This window comes from Balaenoptera ricei, chromosome 19 (assembly GCF_028023285.1).
Source record: "Balaenoptera ricei isolate mBalRic1 chromosome 19, mBalRic1.hap2, whole genome shotgun sequence".
NCBI classification, from domain to species: Eukaryota; Metazoa; Chordata; class Mammalia; order Artiodactyla; family Balaenopteridae; genus Balaenoptera; species Balaenoptera ricei.
Genome location: NC_082657.1, coordinates 4,158,460 through 4,185,045, shown reverse-complemented (window position 1 = coordinate 4,185,045; position 26,586 = coordinate 4,158,460). Strand labels below are relative to the sequence as shown.

Genomic DNA, 26,586 nt, shown 5'->3' with positions numbered 1-26,586 from the left:
ACTCTTACTGGCAGACATATGATAACACTTTTTGATAGAGATGTTGAGATCAAGCCATCTGAATTGCCAACAAGTCACCTATAGGGTGAAAACATGGGATGTAAAAGGATGGAGGTACTCAGGCTACATCCTATTCTATCACGCCCACGGTTGGCAGACAGTGAGGGAGTTGGTCTCACTAACACTCCTCTACCTGCACTTCTCTGTAATGAGGACACTCCCTCTAAAACACATAAATCAGGGAAATACATCATGGAACACATCAATTCCTGCTATAAATTCTGAAGCAGCAAAAAATAACAGGATGTTGAATTCATCTAAAAAGTTCTGTCTGCTTTGTTATGGTAGCTTCCTCCCCTGGTGTGAACCCTTTCCGAAAACAATAAGTTGAATATATTTTGGGTTTTCTTTTTCTTTTCTAAGTGGTCACCATGGATTTTAACATCTGAAAATGTCAGCTGCTCTAGCAATATTACAATCACCAAGTGTGTAAAAGGATTCAAAGGGCTAGTTACAGGAGGTTACCATGAAGGGCTGCTTAAGGGAACTGGGAGATTTCATTTTCCTTGGGCTCTTCACCCTGACATCTCTGTTGCCTGTTTCTCTTTGTAGCTACCACCATCTAGAGAGTGACCAGGATAAGAGGCTTCACTCTATCTGCCCATGAGTGCAACCATGCTTAACCCCACCATCCTTGTTGCTTCCAGACTCCCCTGTTCCTAGTATCCCCTCCATTCACGACATAGCATAAAATAGGATGGTAACATGTATAACTGTATAAAACAAGCTAAAATATTTCAGTTTTTCCCTTCCTCATAATTCCAATGAATAGATGTGGCTTTTTGATGAATATACCTGAAGTCGGTGTATACGTATAGCGAGGTATCAGAGTACACCAAGAAGACGGTAACTACACACAAATACCAGCAAGATACATTTCTGTTTAGTTTCAAGCACTCTATTGGCTAATTGCAGCTCAACCAATAAACTTGCAATATTTTTGAATCACCCAAAACTCTACATCAACGTTGGTAACTCATTGTCCTACTCCTTCCACCAGTAGGACAACAAACAAAAATTAAGTACATTTAGGCTGCTTGTTTCATCCTTACCTTATATAATCAGCTGTATTAACATATAGGACAATGGAAGGCACATATTCCCGACTCACACACTACTTGGACTAGAGAATTTGCTACTTTTTACTGGGACTATTCTCCGAGTCCTCAACCAGTTCTATGAAGAGGCCTTATTTACTCTGTTTAAGGAAGTCACGTCTCTAGCTCCCCACCTCCACCATAAACCCCCAGAGGGCATAATTGTGTCTTCTATCCCCCACAGTCTGTGTGTCAGTGCCTCATAACAAGGTGCTCCATAAATATTCTTCACGTTGAACTGAACAAGGTGTGAGCAAACAGGAAGTGCCCTGGTGGCTATTGGAAGGGGAGTCTTCCACTGGTTCATTTAAAGGGGAAATATTACCTATTGCTGCAGGTGATAATTAGGGTTTATTAGAGTGAAGAAAAAGAGAAAAGAGAAGAAACATTATCCCCTCTAATTTGCATTTTTTTTAAATCTTGGAGAAAATGGAAAAAAAGAAAAAAGAAAGTCATGTCTCTCTGGGTATCCCATTATCACCAAAGAAAAGAAATTTGGAGAATCTGGAAAGAAATTTGAGGTGTCTTTGATTTTACCATATTTGCAAAGACAACATGTTAGCCTGATAATTTCATGGGTTTGGGCAAAAATAAATAATAGTTAAGTGCCTTAATATGAGACAAAATGCTTTATCTTTCATGACATAACAGGAAGCTAGAGTTTCATGATTATCTATGTTCACCTTGTCCACCCCAAATTCCACAGGGTGATGCAAAGAGATCCAGGTGGATGCTGTGCATGGGAGAGGTTTGGATCACAGCTGAGGATTCCTTAGTTCAAGATACCCCAATCTCTTAAAATCAGTTGCAAGCAATCCTGCCCAATATTTGATCAGAGGGAGTCATTATCTTTATTATATTAGTTAGGCAATTATTCTGCCCTGTGCCCCAGTGAGAGACACTACTTACATCTTCCAATTCAGTGTGGTAAAAAATTCTTGAACAGAGAATGTAAGCAGACATTGTTTCTGTCAAGGACCCGAAACTTACTACATATGAGGAAAAGCAAAGCCTGGTATTGTCCCTCTGGACAGAATGTTTAATCCAAGTAGTCTAGTGTCTTTGCTTCTTTTTTAATATGTATATATAAAATAGTAGACTCTTGATTCTGCAAAGATTTACGTGCTAGGGAGCCCCTGTTGCTTTGAACCAAGGACATAATGAATGTAATTTTCCTTACCTGTGTATCTAATAACATGAGACCTACCTGTTACAGGTGACCAGTTGGCCATAGGTGCTAACAGAGGTACACAGAAGAAAGAACAGCAAATTACTAAATGTCCCAGAAGGTAACAAAAACCGTACTTCTTGACAAGTTTATTTAATCCAGTGTGGTAGAAAAACCACAGCTCAATAAATGTATCATTTAAATTAAAAAAAAAAAAAAAGAAAATCAATAGGCAACAATGGCCTTAAATGACACAATATATCAGTTGGACTTAGTAGATATATTACAGGACATTACATCCAAAAACAGCAGAATATACATTATTTTCAAGTATATATGAAACATTCTCCAGAACAGATCACATGCTAAGCCACAGAAAATATAGGTCAATATCTGTAATGAATATAGATGTAAAAATCCTCAACAAAATATTAGCAAACTGGACTCCAACAATATATTAAAAGGATCATACACCATAACCCAGCTGAATTTCTTCCAGGGTCACAAGGATGGTTCAACTGTCACTATTTGCAGATGACATGATACTTTATATAGAAAACCCTAAAGTCTCCACCCACAACTATTAGAACTAATAAATGAATTCAGCAAGTTGCAGGATACAAGATTAATATACAGAAATCTATCGCTTTTCTATATACTAATAATGAACTATCAGAAAGCTAAAGTAAAAAAAAAAATCCCATTAAAAATCACAACAAAAAGAATAAAATATCTAGGAATAAACTTAACGAAGGACGTGAAAGACCTATATTCTAAAAACTATAAAACACTAGTGAAGGAAATTGAAAATGATACAAAGAAATGGAAAGATATACAGTATTCATGGATTGGAAGAATATTGTTAAAATAGCCATACAACCTAAAGCAATCTACATATTTAAGGCAGTTTCTATCAAAATACCCATTACATTTTTCACAGAACTAGAACAAATAATACTAAAATTTATGTGGAACCACAAAAGACCCTGAATAGCCAAAGCAATTCTGAGAAAATCGAACAAAGCTGGAGGTATCACACTACCTGACTTCAGACTATACTACAAAGCTGCAGTAATCAAAACAGTATGGTAGGGACGTCCCTGGTGGTGCAGTGGTTAAGAATCCACCTGCCAATGCAGGGGACATGGGTTCGAGCCCTGCTCCAGGAAGATCCCACATGCCACAGAGCAACTAAGCCCATGCACCAAAACTACTGAGCCTGCGCTCTAGAGCCCACAAGCCACAACTACTGAGCCCACATGCCACAACTACTGAAGCCCATGCGCCTAGAGCCCATGCTCCACAACAAGAGAAGCCACCACAATGAGAAGCGCACACACTGCAATGAAGAGTAGCCCCCACTCGCCACAACTAGAGAAAGCCTGCGCACGGCAACGAAGACCCAACGCAACCAAATAAATTTTAAAAAAACCAAAAAACAAAAAACAGTATGATACTGGCACAAAAACAGACACATAGATAAATGGAATAAAATAGAGAGCCCAGAAATAATCCCATGCATATATGGTCAATTAACCTATGACACAGGAGGCAACAATATACAATAGGGAAAAGACAGTCTCTTCAATAAGTGGTATTAGAAAAACTGGACATCTATATATGTAAAAGAATGAAATTAGAACATTTGATCACACCATATACAAAAATAAACTCAAAATGGATCAAAGACCTAAATGTAAGACCAGAAACTGTAAAACTCCTGGAAGAAAAACATAGAACACTCTTTGACATAAGTCGTAGCAATATTTTTTGGGGGTCTGTCTCTTCCAGCAAAGGAAAGAAAAACAAAAATAAAGAAATGGGATCTAATTAAACTTAAAAGCTTTGCATAGCAAAGGAAACCATCAACAGAATGAAAAGACAACCTACTGAATGGGACAAAATATTTGCAAATGATATGTCTGAAAAGGGGTTAATATCCAAAATATATTAACAACTCATACAACTCAATATCAAAAACAACGACAACAAGAACTCAATTAAAAAATGGGCAGAAGGGCTTCCCTGGTGGCGCAGTGGTTGAGAATCTGCCTGCCAATGCAGGGGACATGGGTTCGAGCCCTGGTCTGGGAAGATCCCACATGCCGTGGAGCAGCTGGGCCCGTGAGCCACAATTACTGAGCCTGCGCATCTGGAGCCTGTGCTCAGCAACAAGAGAGGCCATGATAGTGAGAGGCCCGTGCACTCGATGAAGAGTGGCCCCCACTCGCCGCAACTGGAGAAAGCCCTCGCACAGAAACGAAAACCCAACACAACCAAAAATAAATAAATAAATAAGCCTACACCTTTAAAAAAAAAAAAAAAAATGGGCAGAAGACCTGAATAGACATTTTTCCAAAGAAGACCTACAGATGGCCAAAAGGCACATGAAAAGATGCTCAACATTGCCAATCATCAGGGAAATGCAAATCAAAACTACAATGAGATATCACCTTACACCTGTCAGAATGGCTATGGTCAAAAAGACCACAAATAGCAAATGTTGCCAAGGTACGGAGAACAGGGAACTCTAGTACACTGCTGATGTGAATGTAAACTGGTGTATGTAGGCATTATGGAAAACAGTATGGAGGTTCCCCAGAAAACTAAAAATAGAACTACCCTATGATCCAGCAATTCCACTCCTGGGTATATATCTAAAGAAAATAAAAACACTAATTCAAAAAGATACACGCACCCCGATATTCATAGCAGCATGATTTACAACAGCCAAGATATGGAAGCAACCCTATGTGTCTATCCACGGATAAATGGATAAACAAGATGTGGTTTATATATTCAATGGAATATTACTCAGCCATAAAAAAAGATGAAATTTTAGCTACTTGCAACAACATGGATAGACCTGGAGGGTGTTATGCTTAGTGAAATAGGTCAAACAGAGAAAGACAAACACTGTATGCTATCACTTACATGTGGACTCTAAATAAGAAAACAAATGAATAAATATAACAAAACGGAAACAGACACATATAGAAAGAACAAACTAGCGGTTATCAGTGGGAGGAGTACTGGGGGAGGGGCAAGATAAGGGTTGTGGATTAAGAGGTAGAAAGTACCATGTTTAAAACAAATAAGATACAAAGATATATTGTACAGCACAGGGAATATAGCCAATATTTTAATAACTTTAAATGGAGTATAACCTATAAAAATATTATATCACTATGTTGTACACCTGAAATTAATATAATATGTAAATCAACTAGAATAAAAAATAAAGAAAAGATTAGAATAATCTAGGGAAATGCCATCCCTACACAAAAATGCATAAACAATTGAGAGTACTGGTTTATGTATGTGTTTCACTTGGTCCCATTAGAAGATCAATAAAACCTGTTTGAAAAACAACAATAACAAAAACAATTTATGGGAGGCAGGTAAACCCCCAGGATAGAAACTGAGCTCTTTCATAGTAGAGGTGTTAATAAGATGGGGTGAGATCTTAGCACAAAATTCGTAGGCACCTTAGAAAGTAAATATGAGTATTACTGACTCACAGCAAATAAACCTAAATTAAACTAATACATAAACAGTATAAAACAGCATGATATACAAAAAGAGAACACTTACTGAAAGATCTCATGGCCTTCCTTACTGCAAGCAATGCCTGTATCATAATTGACGGAAACCAGGTATGTCAGCCTAAAATATGCCTCTTTGACATAAAAATTATTTTGAGCTGAAGGCAATTAAGAAGCGGTAAACATGCAGAAAGATCCCCCTTCTCTGTCCAAAGGCAGGAAATAAATTCTTCTTTTAATGGAGATAGACTCTTACCAGTCCACAGATGGCACCAGAGGAATCTGCAAACAAACCTCATTAAATGAAGATAAGGATTACCAGGCCCTAATCGGACTATCACTAGCCCATTGCACTGTCAGTACTTCACAAATTTATCCTTTCTTTGTCTAAAAGGTATAAAAGCTTCCTGCTCTGGTTACTTCTTCAGGGCTTCATTCTCTTCTGAAAGCTCCCATGTACATGTAAAAATTTAATAAAATTTGTATGCTTTTCTCCTGTTAAAATAATAATAATAATAATAATTTTAAAAAGAAAAGAAATCTGAACGGCTGGTACGTCTCCCAGCATTTACAAATTCTGCGACTCTGAAACACGCTCCCTCCCAAGTCACAGCTCCTCTAGAGGCAGGGAGAGAAGCCTTCTGACGGCCTGTGTATTACCTGAGATGCGAACTACATTTCCCAGAAATCTCTGAGGCACAGCTCTATTAGTGCCGTTGTGGAGTTGCATGCTGGGAAAGAGAGGCCGTGCGTTTTCAGCCCCGCGGATTCCCGGGTTTCCGGACTACGTTTCCCAGAGGGCTCTGGGGCACGGCCCCATTAGCAGCTCGGGGAGTTGCATGCTGGGAGGTGCGCTTTCTGCGAGAAGGATTTTTATTCAAGCTCTGGTTTCCTGGTGACCCTGTCCGGAGTTAACCTCAACGCCGGCGCGCCCTCCCGACGCCGTCGGTTGCTGGGCCCCAAACGGTGAGTAATTAGCATCCCAGGAGGAAAACAGAGCGGAATACGGCGGGCGATGGCGATGAGGGAGGAGAAGAGGCCCGAAACGGAGCCTCGGCCTCTGGCTTCGGGAGCGCTGCGGAGAAGTGCGAGCGTGTGCGTGTGTGTGTGTCTGTGTGTGTGATCAGGGGCTCGGCCATGTCTACAGACTGAGATGTGCGCGTGGGCGTCGGTGAGGGAGACAGGCCAGGTCCCTGTGGTTGTGACGCACTTGCGCGTGAGTGTGTGTAGGGGGGGACGAGACGCGGCCCCCTCCCGGTTTGTGTGCCTCCCGTGCGTGTGAGCATATGTAGGGGTGACGCGGCCGGGCTGTGACTCCTCCACTGTGCTCTGTGTGAATTACATGCGTGTGGGCTCTGTGGGGGTGGCGGGGCCCAGATGTGTCCCCGAGGCTATGAGATGCGCCGTTGCATTTCTGTGGGGTTGGCGCAGCCGTGTACCATGTCTCTGGCGTGGGTGTCAGCCGGTGTGACAGAGCCGACGTGTATGCGATTGTTCAGCTGTGACAGGTGCAGGACTGTATTTGGGTGTGTGGCCCCGGATTGAGTGTGTGTAACCTGTAGCTCTGATGTCTCTGCTGCTTCCTCTCCCTTCACGTTCCAACCATGCTGGTACTTGTTTGGGCACAGTGGCCCCAAAGGAAAGTCACAGCCTGAACGCTGTAGTGAAAATGACAAGAATGGCACAGACATGGTCATGAGATGGCCGTTTTAGAGCTAGAGGTGCTCTCCATCTAAAATTCAGGCTACCTGAATGACAGAATGGAAGGGCCTCCGGAATAAGATTCTTTTCTGGAAACGAGAGGTCCCTGACCTAGGAGGTGGGGGTACCCCAATTACTAGAGTCTAGTTTCCACGAATCTCTGAAATACTCAGATGTGGGTGCCCTCTTATTTCTGATTGGTTTTAGATAAGACATGGGAACAGGTGTGGCCTCGGAGCGCATTTTCGGATGTAGTCTGTGCTCCAGAAAAGCCCTAGTGTCTCATTCTGACCTCTCTTTCCTCCAGGCCAGCTGTCCTCCAGAAAAAGCATCCCAAGGAGAAAGAATCATCATCACAGATCTTGAAATCAAGGTTCAGATGAGTTACTTTCTTGTTCAGTAAATGATTTGTGTTTATAGCACTTAAGAATATTTGCTTTCCTTGCCCCAAAATATCCTCTTTAATAGCGACTTGACCCAGTAATTTCTTCCCAAGTGGTGTGACAAGAGTCATGAATGTGTATTCCCCATTGACCAACCCTCTCCAATGAGTACTCACATATTCAGTAAGCAAATTGTTCACATCCTCCTGCGTGGTCTCCTAAGACTCCGCTAGGATCGAGGAATACTACTGGGAGGTTAATGTGAGAACTTCTAGTGTGTGATTTGGTAAGGAGGATATTAATCTTTAGGTGGAATCAAAGGCTAGATATCTTTGGTCTTTTCCACAGGGCTGACTTTCAGAGCACAGTAAGAAAGGAGAAGGTTTGATTGTTTTAGTCAGTCAATGACAAAGTTATCAGCTTTGTGAGGCTTTTTTTTTTTTTTTTTTTTTTGCTTTGTGAGGCTTTTAAGAGTGGGGTTTGAGCAAAGGTCTTTGTCATCAAAGGCAAGGATTTTTTTTTTTTCAGTAATCAATAAATAGAAATTTGTTGTATTAGCCAGGTCTTATTTGAGGTCTGACAGTTTCAACATGTTTTGGTTATATCTTTGTATGAACTGTGAGAAGCAGTATAGTTTAATGCTGATTATGAGTTCTGGATCCAGAGCAGGGTTTGGCAAACTTTTTCTCTAAAGGGTCACATATTAAATATTTCATGCTCTGTGGGCTACATATGGTTGCATGTTGTTCTTCTTTAATAGATTTTATTTTTTAGAATGGTCTTAAAGAAAAATTGCAAAGATGATACAGAGAATTCCCAGGTACCCTGCACCCAGTGTCTTCTATTATCAACAACTCAATTCTGAACCATTATCATCAAGTGATGTCTTTGCTTTATTCAGATTTCCTTACTTTTTACATAATGGTTTTCATCTGTTCCAGGATCCCATCCAGGATACCACATTACATTTTGTTGTCATGTTTCCTTAAGGTCCTCTTGGCTGTGCCCATTTCTGACTTCCATTGTTTCTGATGACTGTGACATTTTTAAGTGGTACTGGTCAGGTATTTTGTAGGATGCCCCTCTATTGGAATGTGATGTTTTTCCTCATGATTAGACTGGGTTTATGGGTTTGGGGGTGGAAGATCACAGCAGTAAATTACCACTTTCATCACATCATAGCAAGAAGGCATACTATCAACAAGATTTATGATTGGTGAGGTTGAACTTGATCATCTGGCTTAGGTAGTGTTTGTCAGTTTCCTCCATTGTAAAGTTACTCATTTTTTTCAAAGACTGTGTCACCCTGAGTGAGGGCTACATATTTCAAAACCCCAAGTACTACAGCCTAGTCCCTCTGACTCTGCTTCTGTCCTCACATCTTTCTCTCCTCTTTCATCCCCCTTACTTACTTTTGAGGACCTTCGTGATTACACTGGGCCCACCTGGCATAATTCAGGATAATCTCCCTATTTTAAGGCCAGATGGTTCGGGACTTTAAGTCCCTCTGCAACCTAACTCCCTTTTGCTGTGTAATGTAACATATTCACAGGTTCCAGGATTAGGACATGGACATCTTTGGGAGACTGTTCTTTTGCCTACCACAGACCTATCTATTCAAAGTTCACTTAATGGCTGAAACATACCTGCCCCCTCATAACTGTAGTCCTTTTCTTTGTTAATTTTTTTTTTAATTTGGTACTATCTTAAGGTATATTTCTTATAATGGGATTAATGCAGGCCTGCTGAAAAAAATTTCAGTCCTCTAAAGCACTTATAAAGAAGAAACAGGGGGCTTCCCTGGTGGCACAGTGGTGGAGAATCTGCCTGCCAATGCAGGGGACACGGGTTCGAGCCCAGGTCTGGGAAGATCCCACATGCCACGGAGCAACTAGGCCCGTGAGCCACAATTACTGAGCCTGCGCGTCTGGAGCCTGTGCTCCGCAACAGGAGAGGCCGCGACAGTGAGAGGCCCGCGCACCGCGATGAAGAGTGGCCCCCACTTGCCGCAACTAGAGAAAGCCCTCGCACAGAAACGAAGACCCAACACAGCCATAAGTAAATAAATAAATAAATAAATAAATAAATAAATAAATAAAATTTTAAAAAAAAAGAAGAAACAGAAAACTACCCATTACTGTACCTTCCAGAGATAATTACTGTTGATATTTTGGTAGGTATGTTTCCAGTCCTCCCCTCCCCCTCTAAGCATATGTGTGTGTTTTATTTCTGGAACACTGAATCCTGCTAATTGGTCTGTAAGTGAGCCCAAGACTTTACAAATCTTAGTTTGTAAAAGGAATCCAACTCAGCCAAGGGTCACATTATACCTTGGTGCATGTGGAGAGGGGAGAGGTGTGCCCAGTGATCCCCTTCTTGCTTTGAAAAGAATCTCTCACATATTTACACCTTAAAGGATTAGAGAGGCACCATTTGAAACTAATCCCATGGCAACAAGTTATCAAGAAAGACAGACTTTTGGGACTTCCCTGGTGGCACAGTGGTTAAGAATCCGCCTGCCAATGCAGGGGACATGGGTTCAAGCCCTGGTCCGGGAGGATCCCACATGCCGCGGAGCAACTAAGCCCGTGTGCCACAACTACTGAGCCTGCGCTCTAGAGCCCGCGAGCCACAACTACTGAGCCCGCGTGCCACAACTACTGCAGCCCGCGTGCCTACAGCCCGTGCTCCGCAACAGGAGAGGCCACCGCAATGGGAGGCCTGTGCACCGCAATGAAGAGTAGTCCCCGCTCGCCACAACTAGAGAAAGCCCACGAGCAGCAACAAAGACCCAACGCAGCCAATAAATAAATAAATTTTTAAAAAAAAGAAAGACAGACTTTCAAAATTAGATTTTCTAGGAGTTGAGTATTGCCTTCACAGAACAGGACAGTGATCACTGATACATAGTAAATGTGGCCTGCACAAGTGACATTTCCATGGGCAGATACGTGAACAAGAGATGACAAGTTTAAAATGTTCACCTGAATCTCCCATGTCACATAGAAGACAAGATTCAACCACTTACTAATGTTCTCAGTTTGGCATCTTCTCAGTTTAGATTCTTTGAGCTGGAATTGGGTACAGAAATCGTGTCTGGCCCTCTCTTTGCTGGTGGCAAGGGAACATTTCCTCGTTATCTGTCTCAGAATCTTTTTTTGCTAATGCTGTTCATTGGAAAGAATTTCATTTTTAAGGGGATCTTGAAAGTTTTTAGTCAGCATTGATTATATAAACAAACAGCAGTTTTGAGAAATACATATTTTAGCATAAGAAAAACGGGAAACAGCAGGCTTGAGTTTGTTTTATAAAAACGAATTAAGGGATGTGTAATGTTATTGATCTTAAACCATAACAGCTAACTTGTATTAAATAATTGTTACATGTTTTTGTGTTTTATGTGGATTATCTTCTTAGTAGTCGAGAAAGTCATACCTGGTAGGCACGATTTTTATCCCTGTCTTAACCTGTCAGGAAATAGATACTGTGAAGTTAGTAACTGTCAGAGCAAAGATCCATATCCTGAAAGTCAGACCACGGAGCCTTGTTCTTAAATTCGTGAAGACCTCTTGTCCCAAATTACCTGTACCTTTTTTTTTTTTTTTTTTTACTAATTGTAAAGTCTGCAGTGGGTATATAGGTGTTCAACGTTTTTTCCAGATTTTATGTTTTTGGTTTTGTTTTAAATTTTTTAATTTATTATTTATTTATTATTTTTATTTTTGGCTGTGTTGGGTCTTCGTTTCTGCGCGAGGGCTCTCTCCAGTTGCGGCGAGCGGGGGCCACTCTTCATCGCGGTGCGCGGGCCTCTCACTATCGCGGCCTCTCCCGTTGCGGAGCAGAGGCTCCAGACGCACAGGCTCAGTAGTTGTGGCTCACGGGCCCAGCCGCTCCGCGGCATGTGGGATCCTCCCAGACCAGGGCTCGAACCCGTGTCCCCTGCACCGGCAGGCAGATTCTCAACCACTGCGCCACCAGGGAAGCCCCTACCTGTACCTTTTTAAACATGCCTTCTCCGCTGGGTAATTCATCTTAAATTTTTTTCTCAATTAATGTTAAGTCAATATCATTATTGGTAAATGTATAGTATGCCATTGTAACAGACTGCAATCTATTTAATCTATCCTCTACTGGGAGATATTTATATTTCTACTCTTTTCATTTGTTAAAATGATCCTCTGGGAAATCTGAATAAAACTGATGGATTGTATTGACGTCAAGGTCCCGGCTGTGATATTGTACTATAGGTTTGCAGTTGGGGTATTGCCCTTGGGGTAAACTGGATAAAGGGAACACAGGATCCCTCTCTGTAATTTCTTACATCTGCACATTGAATGTACAGTTATCTCAATTTTAAAAAAAAACAAAAAACTATCCAATAAAAAAAATTCTCTGGGGTCTTCCCTGGTGGTCCAGTAATTAAGACTCCACGCTTCTACTGCAGCGGGCACGGGTTCGATCCCTGGTCGGGAAACTAAGATCCTGCATGCTGCACGGTGCGGCCAAAAAAAAAAAAATTCTCTGAACATTCTTGTGCATTTATTTGTGTACTAGTATAGCTGTTTCCTTGGGATAAATTCCAAAAAGTGGAATTTTGAGTCAAAATCATACTTCTGTTAAGTGCCTACAATAGTACTTAGAAGGACAGATGACTAAAAGGCATTGTTGCCTGTACATTGCTGGTAGTCCAGCAAGGAAGGGACACTGAATAGAGAAGAAGTACAAGACGGCCTGTGGTCAAGGCCTGCGGAGAATTCCAGGTGATGTGGCCTGAGAAGTGCTGGGAAGGGGGTATCATTCTCACGATAGCTGCTGATGTCAGGTCACGACCAAGTGATTCTGAATGCACAGGCTCTACGTAGGGATAAATGAAATTTATTTTCTAAGCTTTATGCCTTACATATTTTTTTCTAATAGTGTTGGATGCAAAGTGAAGACTAGCGGGGTCAGGTGATTTAGCAGTTATCTACAGGACACTGGCTGAAAGGACAAGTTCAAAAGCAAAATTCACCCTTGCATCAAGACATAAAACTAAGCAGTGTCAAGATAACTGTCAGTATCTACAGGCCATCACTTGGCATTGTAGTCATTTTTTTCCAGTCAGTACTGCAGCACATGTGGGCATATTTAGACATCAAAGAGTTGGTTTAGGTATTAGGTAGTGAAAGGAAACCAAGAGAAGTTATTCAGTAAAATAATCCAAAGATAATATATTCTGAGCCTTTTCTGCAAGTTCCAGAGGAGTCTTTTTAAAAAAGAGAGTGGAACTTTATCTCTTGAGAATCTAACTGTCTCTTAATAACTTTAAAATAAATAAATGCACACACATTTATATACGTTAAGCCAATGCATGACTGTTGTTAAAACACCTAACAAGGTATACTTAAAAAGAAGAAAATCAAGATCAAAGGGTGTCCAGGGTTGCCAAGACCACCACCAGGCTCAGTCATTCTCTAGATAATGATTCAACATATCATCCTTCTCATGGCTAAGATTTGTTAGTGAAAGGATATACAGCAAAATCAGCAAAGGGAAAGACACGCAGGCAACATCGGAGGAAAGCAGGCCCAAGCTTCCGAGAGTCCTCTCCCGGTGCGGTCACACAGGACATGCTTAATTGCTCTAGCAACGAGATGTAACAACACATATGCAGTGTTGTCTACAGGAGCAACTCGCCTGAGCCTGGGAGTCCAGGGTTTTTATGGGGGAGTCACATAGGCACCCTCTGCCCAGCACATGCCCAGATTCCAGGCTCTCGGAGGAAGGCACGTGTTCAACATAAACCACGTGGCTTGTACAAAACAAATTTAAGAACAGCGAGCCACTCTTACCAGTCGGGGAATGGTTGGAACACACTGGAAAGCCAGCCAAGGGCCCAGTCTTGCAAGCGGGCCTAAGATTAGCGGTTTCAGAGCCACTTTGTGGCTCTTTTCTGCACATGGGATATATCTTTCCAGGCTTTTTCTGTTTCTCTCTTTCTGTTTTTATCTCTCTCTTTCTGTTGCTGGCTCATGGGTTGTTTGTGTATGTGTGTGCCTCTGTGTGTATTCATATATCTTGTATGTGTGTATATATCTACATAGATATAGATATCTGTATCATGTTATACATATATATGAGTAGGTATATATATCTATATTTAGAATTTTACAAATGTATTATTGTAACATCTTTCCCACTGACAATATACCTAAAACATCTTTCATGTCTTTAAGTATTTCTTCCAACTTAGCATTTAATAGCCCACTAATACATTTTTTTTTTTTTAATTTTTTGGCCACACCGTGCGGCATGCGGGATCCTAGTTCCCCGACCAGGGATCGAATCTGCACCCCCTGCGTTGGAAGTGCAGAGTCCCAACCACTGGACCTAATACATTTTTACACTGATATTCTGCGTGTATTTATGCAGCCAGCTTTCCTGGATTCAGAGTGCCAGACGCTACCTGGGCAGTTCCTTCTCCACACTGCCCACCTGCCCAGTCTTGACTGACGTCACACTGTCTAGAGGCCAGAAGGATGCAGCCTCTCCCCACCCTGGATGCTGTGACCAAAGAGAGCGCGATGTGCTCAGAGTGAGACTGAGCTCCCTAAACACACCCGGTCTCAATCCAGGTCACCGTCCCTCTGTCCCGAGTTAGCCAGCTTCACACAGTGAGGTTTGAGGGTGCAGTCTCCACACCAGAACCCCCCCTCAGTTCTCACACCACCTGCAAGTTCAGGAGTTTCCCGAAACCACCCTCAGATTTCATAATTCAGGACCAGAAGGACTCCTAGAACTCACTGAGAGCCGTTCTACCCCCAGATACAGTTAATGACAGGGAAAGGATACAGATTAACCTCCGACAAGGAAACAGGTGCACAAGGCGAGGTCCAGGAGGGTTCCCGTCCTGGGTCTTACGGTGTCTCCTGCCCGTGAAGTCAGGACTCGTGATTCTGCCGACGTCAATGTGTGACGGTATGCTCAGGGTATTGCCAACCAGGGAAGCATACCTGAGCTTCAGTGTCCAGAGTTTTCACTGGGGCTTCATCACATAGGCAAGATTGATCGATCACGTAGGCAAGATTGATCGATCACGTAGGCAAGATTGATCGATCACGTAGGCAAGATTGATTGATCACGTAGGCAAGATTGATCGATCACGTAGGCATGATTGATTGATTTGTTGTCCCGATGTTAATCTCAGTCTCCAAGTCAACTGATATCCCATGACCCAGAGTTCCCCCAACCCCACCCATCACCTGGTTGGTCTTTCTGGTGTGGCCAGCTTCCACCCTAAGATGCAGTGCGCCCTGCCCCTACCCAAAACAAAGACATTCCTGTCAGGTATGATGTAGGTTACCTCTCAGAAGCTGAGGGCAAAGGCCACACACCTCTCTTTGGTCAAGGCCAAATTCTTAATCCATATTCCCCCCAACAGGGAGCTGGCCAGGAATCCTCCCACTGAAGTGTCTGGATCTGACTTCAAGACAAAAAATAAAAGTTCCTCTGTCCTGTCTGTGCAGCTGGGTTTCCTGGGGTTTCAGGGAAAGCTTGTTTTGTTTTTTTCCAGAATCCTTTTAATCTTCTCCAGATGCGTTGTGTTTACGTGGGGGGCCTTGTGGCGGAAGAAGATGAGGGTTCTTTGGAAGAAAAGATGGAGGAGTGAAAAGGTTGTATTAAGTCATTTGGGGACCAAGGTGCACTTATTTTAATGCCTCTTTTTCCTTGTCTAGATCTGACTTCTCTGGATTTTGTGTCTTCAGTAAAGGAGACCCCAAGAGGACCGATCAGTTCTTGAATTCTAAAACCATGGCCCACGTAAGTATGTTTTTCTCTTTCCTTCTTGAATTGTGATATTTAGGTCCTGTGGATACTTCTCTGAAATATCATGAAGTCTCCTGCCCAAGTGAGTCCCATCCAAGTACCTACTTCCCAGCTCTTCCTGTTCCAGTGAATAATAGTGCCACATAGCCTGTTGCCCACCTCTGTGACTAATGCTCACTTAACCCTTGAGCTAGTTACTCAGTATCTCTTATGTACTCACTTTTTTGTCAGGAGTAATTGGAACAATGGAAGCAGAAACTACCTTGGGAGAAATATTTGAGTCAAGTCTACGATTTGATGAGTTGGAGACATTGGTCCCATTTGACCACATGAGAAAACTAGAATTCCTCACTCGTCTCCACTGATCTTTTTCCCAGGCAGATAAGAGGGAACATTCATATTCTGTGGTCTCAGTCTTAGTGTGTAGTGAAAGCTCACACTTTATGAAGCTTTTAGAATTGTGTAGAGCTGTGATTAGGGCCTGTGGACTCAGAGATCATGGTCCGACCAGGGGACCCGGGAGATAAATTTTGTTCTGCCCAGACCTGTCTGTATGCTCCTGAATCATTTGATACCAGTTTCCTCTAAATCAGGAACAAAGAAAAGGCAAGGCTAGCGGATGGTAACAGGTAAGAAGGTCATTTCGTACAAGAGTAATAAATGATCATATACTCCTGGAACTGGGGAAACTTTAGACATTTTGCTCAACCTAAGTGTGTAACTATCATAGTTAAATCTAATCCTTCCATACGATGGAATAAAAAAAATGCTTTTGTCATTACAAAGGTGGACTGCTTAAAAGATAACCTGGCAAAATGATGAACCTGAGACTTGAAAACATTCAAACATGCAAACCCAATTTTCTAAGATAAAAGATCTTATATTACATTTGGGAAGCAAACCCCAGGCATTTTTTTTCTTTCTCCTTAAAGAGAAAAGGATGCTCTAGGAATCCATGCTTGCTGAGAATTCATGAGACAGGCCCATTAGCAGGCTCTGTGCTTGTGCAGCAGAGGAAAACTGGGATTGGTTTATCCATTTCCTGACAGGTTGGCATGATTAAGAATTCCCCAGGGTAGGGCTTGCCTGGTGGCGCAGTGGTTAAGAATCCGCCTGCCAATGCAGGGGATACCGGTTCGAGCCCTGGTCCGGGAAGATCCCACATGCCGCGGAGCAACTAAACCCTGTGCGCCACAACTACTGAGCCTGCACTCTATAGCCCACGAGCCACGACTACTGAAGCCCGCACACCTAGAGCCCATGCTCTGCAACGAGAAGCCACTGCACTGAGAAGCCTGCACACTGCAACGAACAGTAGCCCCCGCTCGCCGCAACTAGAGAAAGCCCGCGTGCAGCAACGAAGACCCAACACTGCCAAAAATAATAAATAAAATAAATAAATTTAGTAAAAAAAAAAGAATTCCCCAGGGTGTAGGTGGTTTCCCCTGCAGCAGGAGGGGCTCGGCTTCAGCCACAGTCGTGTCCTCGCTGGCCCCTCCCCGTATCACAGGTTTTTAATCTACTTGCTGTATCCACCCCTGCACGGGAGCGTAGCCCTTCCTCCCGCCTCCTCCATCTGGAAACCGTGTGCTTTCGTTTCATCAGGGACGTATGGGTTTGCGTTTCCAGGGTTTGGTGACATTCTCCGATGTAGCCATAGACTTCTCTCAGGAGGAGTGGGCATGTCTCGACTCTACGCAGAGAGACCTGTACTGGGACGTGATGCTGGAGAACTACAGTAACTTGGTCTCGCTGGGTAAGTTGCCTGCCTCAGATAATCTGGACTCTGCTCCCTGCACAGTCAGCTCTCTCCTTTCAGGACCACCTTTCAAGATACTAGTTGAATTTCTTTCTTCCTGCACCCAAGGGACGTTTTGAGCTTTGTCCAGTTGGAAATGGGCGTTACGTAGGCACCTTCACCTCCTCATCCATCAGGGCTCTTCCCACCTCTGTCTGGCCCCTCCTGTAATTACCTCTCTTCCTTACTGGCCAAAGGACTGATTAGAGTTATTTAATATATTAGAATAAATGTATTTATTTTATTTCATGACCATCTTCAAAGAAACCAAGCTTCATGCTGCGAGCCTATGTTTACACCCAAATTGCTGTCGATGGTACTTTGGGGACCCACCTTTAGGGGAAATGGCTCTACACAGTGACTTGATTTTCTCTAGCAAACCAGACTCTATGTTTGATGTAGAGGTGGGATGAATGAACAGAATCTGTGTAAAACCACACTGAGCATATTGCATTCCCTACACATTGTACCTGAAGTGAGGTTGAAAGTTATAATCTATGAATTCTGAGTTAAATATTGGATGATAATATCTTGTATATATGTAAGGAAATTTCTTGTTTTTCTGTTAGCAAAATAACAGCCATAATATTAATGGCTAATAAATACTGTGCTTGCTCTGCACCAGAAAACATTCTGAGCCTGCTGTGTATGTATATGTACAAATACGTTTCATTCCATTCTCACAAGTTTATGAGCTAGGAAATTATTACGTCTAATTTGTAGATGAGTATACTGGGGCACAAAGTGACTTAATCAAGGAAGCAGAAGCAAACCTGGAACCTAAGAATTCTGGCCCCAGAATCTGTACTCTCAACTGCCAGGTTCTACTTGCCTCCAGAAGTTTAAATAAAGACCTTTTTGGGAATTCCCTGGCGGTCCAGTGGTTAGAACTCAGCGCTTTCACTGCTGTGGACCTGGGTTCAATCCCTGGTCGGGGACCTAAGATCCTGCAAGCCTCAACACAAGACCAAAAATAAATAACAATAAAAATAAAAATTTTAAATTTTTTTAAAAAATAAAATAAATGTAAAATAGAATAGAATAGAATAGAATAAAATAGTCCTTTTCCCTACCCATCTGGTTTCCTGTTCATCCTTCAGGCCTTTCTCTTTTCCTGAAGTCATTTTTAGGCGGTTACATATTTGACTAAAGCTCAATCAAAAAATCTTGAGCCAACAATTTTCTCCTAAGTTCTACATCATGTGGCATTTCTTTTTTTGAAAGCAAGACATCTCATTTCTAAGCCAGACACAATTGTCTTATGGAAGCAAGGGAGAGAGCTTTGATAGTTGAGGGGAAAAGACACTGAAGTGGTGCAGAGGAGAGTGACAGCCAGCCCGGCTCGGGCAAGCCATCATTACCACAAGCGGCCCAGCTGGGCAGGGGGCAGCTGCACCCCTGAGGTGTTCGCAGAGCTCCCTACAAAGGTCTCAGGCCCAAGGCCTCTGAGGAAGAAGTCACTCCCTTGAACTTTATCTTCACCCCATTCCCTTCTCAGTTTGTTTTCCTTCTCATGTTTCACCCCTACTGAGTAACAAGGGCATAGAAAACAGGACCCTGTGCCATTCGTAGTTTCTGAAAGTTGGTTGTTATCCTAGCTTCATGTGCTTTCTTCCTTTTTATCTATTTTTTGGTGATACTGCTTCCTGGGTTCTCTGTTCTTCCATCACGAAGCAATATCTGCTTATGTCTCTTTTGATGCTGTGTTAGCAGTCACTGACACTCAGTACCTAGATTCACTATTTCATTGGGGGTTCAAAATGGTGGTATTCTATCATTGCCTCTTCATTTATTCACTATAAATAATTCTTTAAAGAGAAACTGATCCACCTATCAGTTTTTAATAACAAAGGGCTGGTTTCCTAGCATGCTCCAAAGTTGACCATTTAACATTTTTTTAGTATCTGTATGAACTCATGAATTTAAGCATGTTTGACGTTTTACAGTCCCTTGAGTTGGCATCCTTATTGATGTTCAGATTTTTCTAAACATTTCCTCCTAAGTGTTTCACAATTTTTATTATTAAATTTAATTCTACACATCATCTTTTGAATGTTGGATCTTTGTATCCAGAATTACTTTTAATGATATTACTTGTGTCTCTGTGTGTATACACAACTATCCAACTGTATATTTTTATTTTCCTACAGTAGTGCTATATTTGATTTTCTTGGTTTTCCAGGTTTATCATCACATCTACAAATTGTACTCTTTTTCATCTTCATTTTTGAGATTTGTCCCTCTAATTTTTTTTGCTTAATTGTTTCAGCTGATAGGAAATAGTAGAGCTAATAGTAAATGCCTTTTTTGTTTGATTTTAGCAGGGATGTCTCCAGTGTTTCCTCATTAAGTATTGTGATGCTAGACGTGGAATCTAGATTTTAATAAGAGCCCTAGGTGATTCATATTTTTCCCACTGGAGAAGTTTTATTTCTGTTAGAGAAGGTTTTAGTTTGTGATTAGGTTTGTTTTTGTTTTCTTAAAAAGAAACAAAATATGTTGGGTTTTTTGGGTTTTTGTGTTCGTTTCGTTTTGTTTTTTTCAGATTTGGAATCACCGTATGAGACCAAGAGTTTACCTACACGGAAGGGCACTTATGAGATAAATTTTTCCAAACAGAACTCAAATAGAAAAAGTAAATCCCTTGGCCTTGACTGGATGTGTGAAGGTGAATTTGAAGGACCACAGGTCCCTCAAGAGGGATATATCAATCAAATCAACTGTGGGAAAACGCCCACTTGCAGAGAAAATACCTCTGTCCGACCACATCAGAGACTTCATAACAGGGAAAATTCCTATGAATGTAAGGAATGTGGGAAGGCCTTTAGCCGAGGCTATCAACTTACTCAACATCAGAAAATTCACACCGGTGAGAAACCCTATGAATGTAAAGAATGTAAAAAGGCCTTCCGTTGGGGTAATCAGCTTACTCAACATCAAAAAATTCACACTGGTGAGAAACCTTATGAATGTAAGGACTGTGGGAAGGCGTTTCGATGGGGTTCAAGCCTCGTTATTCATAAGAGAATTCATACGGGTGAGAAGCCCTATGAATGTAAAGACTGTGGGAAGGCCTTCAGACGTGGTGATGAGCTCACTCAGCATCAGAGATTTCACACTGGTGAGAAAGACTATGAATGCAAAGACTGTGGGAAGACCTTTAGCCGAGTGTATAAACTAATTCAGCATAAGAGAATCCACAGTGGTGAGAAACCCTACGAATGTAAAGACTGTGGGAAGGCCTTTATTTGTGGTTCCAGCCTCGTTCAACATAAGAGAATTCACACCGGTGAGAAGCCCTATGAGTGCCAAGAATGTGGGAAGGCCTTTACTCGTGTCAATTATCTCACTCAGCATCAGAAAATTCACACTGGTGAGAAACCTCATGAGTGTAAGGAATGTGGGAAGGCCTTCCGTTGGGGTTCGAGTCTCGTGAAACACGAGAGAATCCATACAGGTGAGAAGCCATATAAATGTACAGAATGTGGGAAGGCCTTTAACTGTGGCTATCACCTTACTCAGCATGAGAGAATCCACACTGGCGAAACACCTTACAAATGTAAGGAATGTGGAAAGGCCTTTATTTATGGGTCAAGCCTTGTCAAACATGAGCGAATTCATACAGGGGAGAAACCCTATGAGTGTAAAGAATGTGGGAAGGCCTTCAGTCACGGCCATCAACTTACACAGCATCAGAAAATTCATACTGGTGAGAAACCCTCTGAGTGTAAGGAATGTGGAAAAGCATGTAAACATGTAAACCATCCTCCAGAACATCAGAGAATTCATGCTGTTGAGAAACCTTTTGGGTACAAAGAGCGTACAGAGGCCTCTATTCAACATTCATTTCTTCCACGACAAGAGGAAAATCCGTGATAAGACTTAACACAAGAAAGCCTTCACTGGTCACTCTTCTGCTTATAGAATGTCAGAAGTCATATGAGAGGTGAATTTGGAGAACTGGAGAAATCACTTTTTCTTATTGATCACAACATACTCAGTTGTAGACTATTTTCTACTGGATAGGTTAGTTTCCTGAATGCATAGAAACCTTCCAATACCATTTCATCTCTGTCGTATTTCAGATTTGTTCTGAGGTAAAACTCTGCTAATGCAGCATATGTGGGAGAGCTTTTCTCGTGGTACATACCCCTACCTGTTTCCATCACCGTCCCACCTCTTTACTCCCTGTGAGGCACTGAGAAAATTAGCTATTACTCCCTGTGCATTATCTGTGAAATGGGGATAATCACACCTACCTAATACTGCTGTTGTGGTGATTAAATGAGTTTGGTACATGTAAGCTCCTTGAACGTGTATCTGAAATATTGTGTAAGCTCAATAAATATTAGCTGTTGTTGTTGTTCTCATTACCATTAACGTTGCTATTAGTGAATTTTTACAAGACCCCCTGCGGGTGCAGTGAGCTGAGAAAAGACTATCAAACTTCTAGAAGAAAACATGGGGAATTCCCTGGTGGTCCAGTGGTTAAGATTCCATGCTTCCACCACAGGGGGGCACAGGTTCGATCCCTGGTCGGGGAACTAAGATCCCACAAGCCGTGCGGCGCAGCCAAAAACAAACATAGAAGAAAATTTAGGAGATTGTTGTCACAGCATTGGGGTAGGCAGCATTTCTTAGTATACAGAAGACATTAAACAGAAAGTAGAAAGTTATTAAGTTGGACTTCATCAAAAGTACAAAGTTCTGATCATCAAATGACACCATGAAGGTGGTGAAAAAGCAAGAAGACTGGGAGAAGATATTTACATAAACCTGACAAAGGATTCACAAAGAAAGGATAAAAAGAATCCTTCAAGTCAATAATAAAACAACAGGGCTTCCCTGGTGGCGCAGTGGTTGAGAATCTGCCTGCCAATGCAGGGGACACAGGTTCGAGCCCTGGTCTGGGAAGATCCCACATACCGCAGAGCAACTGGGCCTGTGAGCCACAACTACTGAGCCTGCGCATCTGGAGCCTGTGCTCCGCAACAAGAGAGGCCGCGATAGTGAGAGGCCCGCGCACCGCGATGAAGAGTGGCCCCCGCTCGCCGCGACTAGAGAAAGCCCTCGCACAGAAACGAAGACCCAACACAGCCAAAAATAAATAAATAAATAAATAAATTTTAAAAAAAATAATAATAATAATAATAAAACAACAAATCAATTAAAAGGTGGAGGGAGACTTACATAAGCACTTAAGATCACCAAATGGCAAATAAGTAAGTGCAGATATATTAAACGTCATCACTCCTCAAGGATATGCAAAGTAAAATCATCATGTGATGTCACTAGACACACACCAGAATGGCTGACGTTAAAACTGCTTATAAGCCAGTGTCTTTGTTGGATGTTCAAACATGGCCTGTTCAAGAAGGAACAGCGGCTTCCCTGGTGGCACAGTGGTTAAGAATCCTCCTGCCAATGCACGGGACATGGGTTCGAGCCCTGGTCCGGGAAGATCCCACATGCCGCGGAGCAACTAAGCCTGTGAGCCACAACTACTGAAGCCCGCGTGCCACAACTACTGAAGCCCATGTGCCTAGAGCCCATGTTCCACAACAAGAGAAGCCACCGCAATGAGAAGCCCACGCATCACAATGAAGAGTAGCCCCCGCTCATCGCAACTAGAGAAAGCCCGCGCACAGCAACGAAGACCCAACACAGCCAAAAATAAATAAATTTATAAAAAAAAAAAGAAGGAATAGAACCAGCACACTGGACCTCTCCAAATCCTGGAGGTCCCGCAACAGGGATGGGAAGGTGATGCTCAAGGGAGGCAAGTGGATTTTCCCTGGGGAAGGGGCCAGGGCCTAGCATCAAGTCCTTGAGAGAGCTGAGGGAGCAGTTAGACTCCGGAGGGACCTGAGCTGTCTTAAGAGGGTCAGTCCTAGAGTGAAGAAAGTGGGTTGTCTTGGAGAAAGGACTTGAGCCCATGGTGGGGAATCAAAGAGTATGGGTGGGAGAGGACTAGAGCCCATGGGAGTGAGTTTGAAAAGCTAGGGGTGGGGCTGATGGCCATGGGAGGGCCTGGTGCATTAGGAGGGAGAGGCTTGAGCTCAGACAGGTCCTGGGAGACTGGAGAAAAGGAGAGAGTCCAGGAGGGGAGCCTCTGAGAGCTGGAGAACTTGAATGCTATCCATGAATGTGGCCTGGGAGATCTAGGGTGGGTGCTACAGCCAGTGGGAGAACTGTGGCACAGGGGATGGCAGTGTGGTTAGAGCCCAGAGGAGTGCCTTATGAAGGCTGACAGAGGGTCCAGAATCAGGTTGATGTAGGCCTTATGTTTGGTTTATCTCAGGGTTGGGGTTACATTTCAATTCAAGTTACTTTGTCCTTGGATTACGTATACCTTAGTGTTAGGGTTAGGTTAAGGATTTGGATCCTCGGCAGGGAGGGAATGAGGGAACATGGAACATATTTGGGGGGAGGGATGCCAGACATATACAGACCATTCCACCAACAACAGAACACATAGAACATTCTCCAGGATAGACCCTATGTTAGGCCACAAAATAATCTCAACAAATTGAAAAAATTAAAAGCACAGATTGAAACCTGACCACAATGTAATGAAACTAGAAATCAACAGAAGGAAAACAAGAATACTATATGAAAATTAAACCACACACTCTTAAGCAACAGATGGGTGAAAGAAGAAATCATAAGGGAAATTAGAAAATACATAGGAGTGAAAATCAAAACAAACCACAACTTACAGGATGCCATGAAAGGCACGCTCAGAAGACAGTTTATGGCAGGAAATGCCTACATTGAAAAAGAAGAAAGATCTCAAATCAATAAACTAACTCTACATGGTAAGACACTAAAAAAAAGAACAAACAAAACCAAAAGCAACAGAAGGCAGAAAATAATAGGGATTAGAGTGGAGAAAAATGAAATAGAGAATTGTTTTAATGATACAAAGAATCAACAGAACCAGAAGTTGGTTCTTTGAGAAGATGAACAAAATGAGCAAACCTTTAGCTAGATTGACCAAGGGGGGAAAAAAGCGATTATGCAAAGAGAAGTCAAAGATCACTAGAGATGCTTCCAGTCTCTTCTAGGTATGTGTGGCTAAAGTGAAACATCACAAAAGCAAAGAAACTTGAACGCATTGACATTGCAAATAAACAGAATAAACCTGAGTGCATTCAGTTACGCCAGACCAGGGTTCGCCAGAGTTTTTCTGTTGAGGGCCAAATAATGTTTTAGGTTTTGCAGGCCACATATGCTCTGGACCACATGTTCCTCTTTATTTTATTATTATTATTATTTTTACAACCTTTTAATAAAAACCACTCAGCCTCTAAATCAAACAGAATCAGAGCCACAATCAAGATTTGAGCTATGGACCAGAGTTTACCTGACTGCTGCACTAAACCAATAGGTAAGCATGGGAAAAGATTCTAGGTCAGCATTATCCAATTTGGTAACAAACAGCCACATAAAATCTTGAGCACTTGAAATGTGGCCAGGTGGTAAAGTAAGTGTAAAATACACACTGAGATTTGAAGACTGTTCAGAAATAAAAAAGGTGAAATATCTCATTAGTGATTTTTACATTATATGTTTAAATGATAACATTTTGGATATTTTGAACTGAATAAAGTGTATTATTAAAATTAACTGTATCTGTTTCTTTTTCCTTTTTTAATGTGATACTAGGAAAATTTTAATTACATGTGTGGATGTCATATTTGTGTCTTCTGCAATTTGGCAACATTTGTCGAAAATTTTAAATGTGCATGTCTTTGACTCAACATTCCCACTTAAAAGAATATACTATTTTATAGCATTAATTAAACATTTTCAGGGCCTCTCTCACCTTCTGAGATGGCCCACACTCTGTCTGTGGACTGTGTTTCTCTCTATAAATAAATCCACTTCTTACTATCACTTTGTCTCTCACTGAATTCTTTCTGTGATGAGACATCAAGAAACTGAGCCTCATTAAGTCCTGAGACCAGGTGTGTGATCTCAGTTAAAAGACCTTGGGTTCAAGGCCCAGTCTGGGTTTTGGCTGGGTTCAGTTCCTGGTGCGTGGGTTCAAGTCCCAATCTGAGTTCCACGGTTTCAGCTGGCAAGCCACGAAGGGGCAGTGATAAGCTAGACCAACTCCCTCTCATCGTCAACACCACTGGTGACACATTCTGTGCCGTTTCTCTGAGACAGCTTTTTGGGCACTCTAACACCTGGTTGGGAGACTGCCTTGGAAGGGACAGCATCTAAAATCTCTTGTCATTTATAGATAGATATTTTTGTACTCTGATGCTGTTACAAAAAGTGCTTCATCATCAAGGAGATTCATAGAAAGGTTATGGAATCAGTTACAGCAGTTCCACACCAAGATGTATGGCTATGTGAGGATTCCAGCCCATACCGACTTAAAACAAGGAGCTGTCCTGTCCCTGGGCCCCTAGATCAGGCATCCAGAGATTTTTACTCCCTGACAGGCAGGGTCGATATTCCTACTCAGCCTTGAAGCAGTTATAGATGACCATCACCCCTCTGCTTCCCATAAGAATATGGGAGTAAGATCTCTGAGAGGGGAATGAAATAGGAGGGAAAGGGGCAGGGCATAACCTTTGAAAGAATGACATAGCCCGAGGACATGACATAAACTGACTAGAGCCAAATCGCTCCAAGATAGTGGACAAGTCAACTTCCACTAGACCTTGAGCCTCAGTATACAGTATACCCTCACGGTAACACATCAGCAAGCTAAATGACACACCCACAGACACCGTGACAGCTCCAACACTGATAAGGATCAAAAAGTGGGCAGTGGCCCAATTCCTGGAAATCCCCACCCCTTCCCCAAAATAGCTGGAATACTCCTCCCACTCAGCCTATGAAATTACCCACCCCTATAAAAACCGACAACCCCGTATCCCTGATGCCTCTCTCACCTTCCAAGATGACCCATAGTCTGTCTGGGAAGTGTGTTTCTCTCTAAATAAATCCACTTCTTACCTAAAAAAAAAAAAAAAAAATTTGGAATTCCCTGGCAGTCCAGTGCACTTTC

General features: G+C 42.2%; 1 protein-coding gene across 2 annotated transcripts; it reads left to right on the top strand.

Moving 5' to 3' along the window:
• Positions 1 to 6,691: 6,691 nt before the first annotated feature.
• Positions 6,692 to 25,158, top strand: ZNF331 (zinc finger protein 331). Of its 2 annotated transcripts, XM_059905712.1 has the most exons (5): positions 6,692 to 6,836; positions 7,879 to 7,944; positions 15,670 to 15,754; positions 17,390 to 17,516; positions 20,104 to 25,158. In XM_059905712.1, the coding sequence occupies exons 3-5, from the start codon at positions 15,746 to 15,748 to the stop codon at positions 21,432 to 21,434; spliced, it is 1,467 nt and encodes a 488-aa protein (XP_059761695.1). In that variant the 5' UTR covers positions 6,692 to 6,836; positions 7,879 to 7,944; positions 15,670 to 15,745; the 3' UTR covers positions 21,435 to 25,158. The 2 variants fall into 2 exon arrangements, with proteins under 2 accessions (XP_059761695.1, XP_059761696.1); XM_059905713.1 differs by lacking the exon at positions 7,879 to 7,944.
• The last annotated feature ends 1,428 nt before the right edge of the window (positions 25,159 to 26,586 follow it).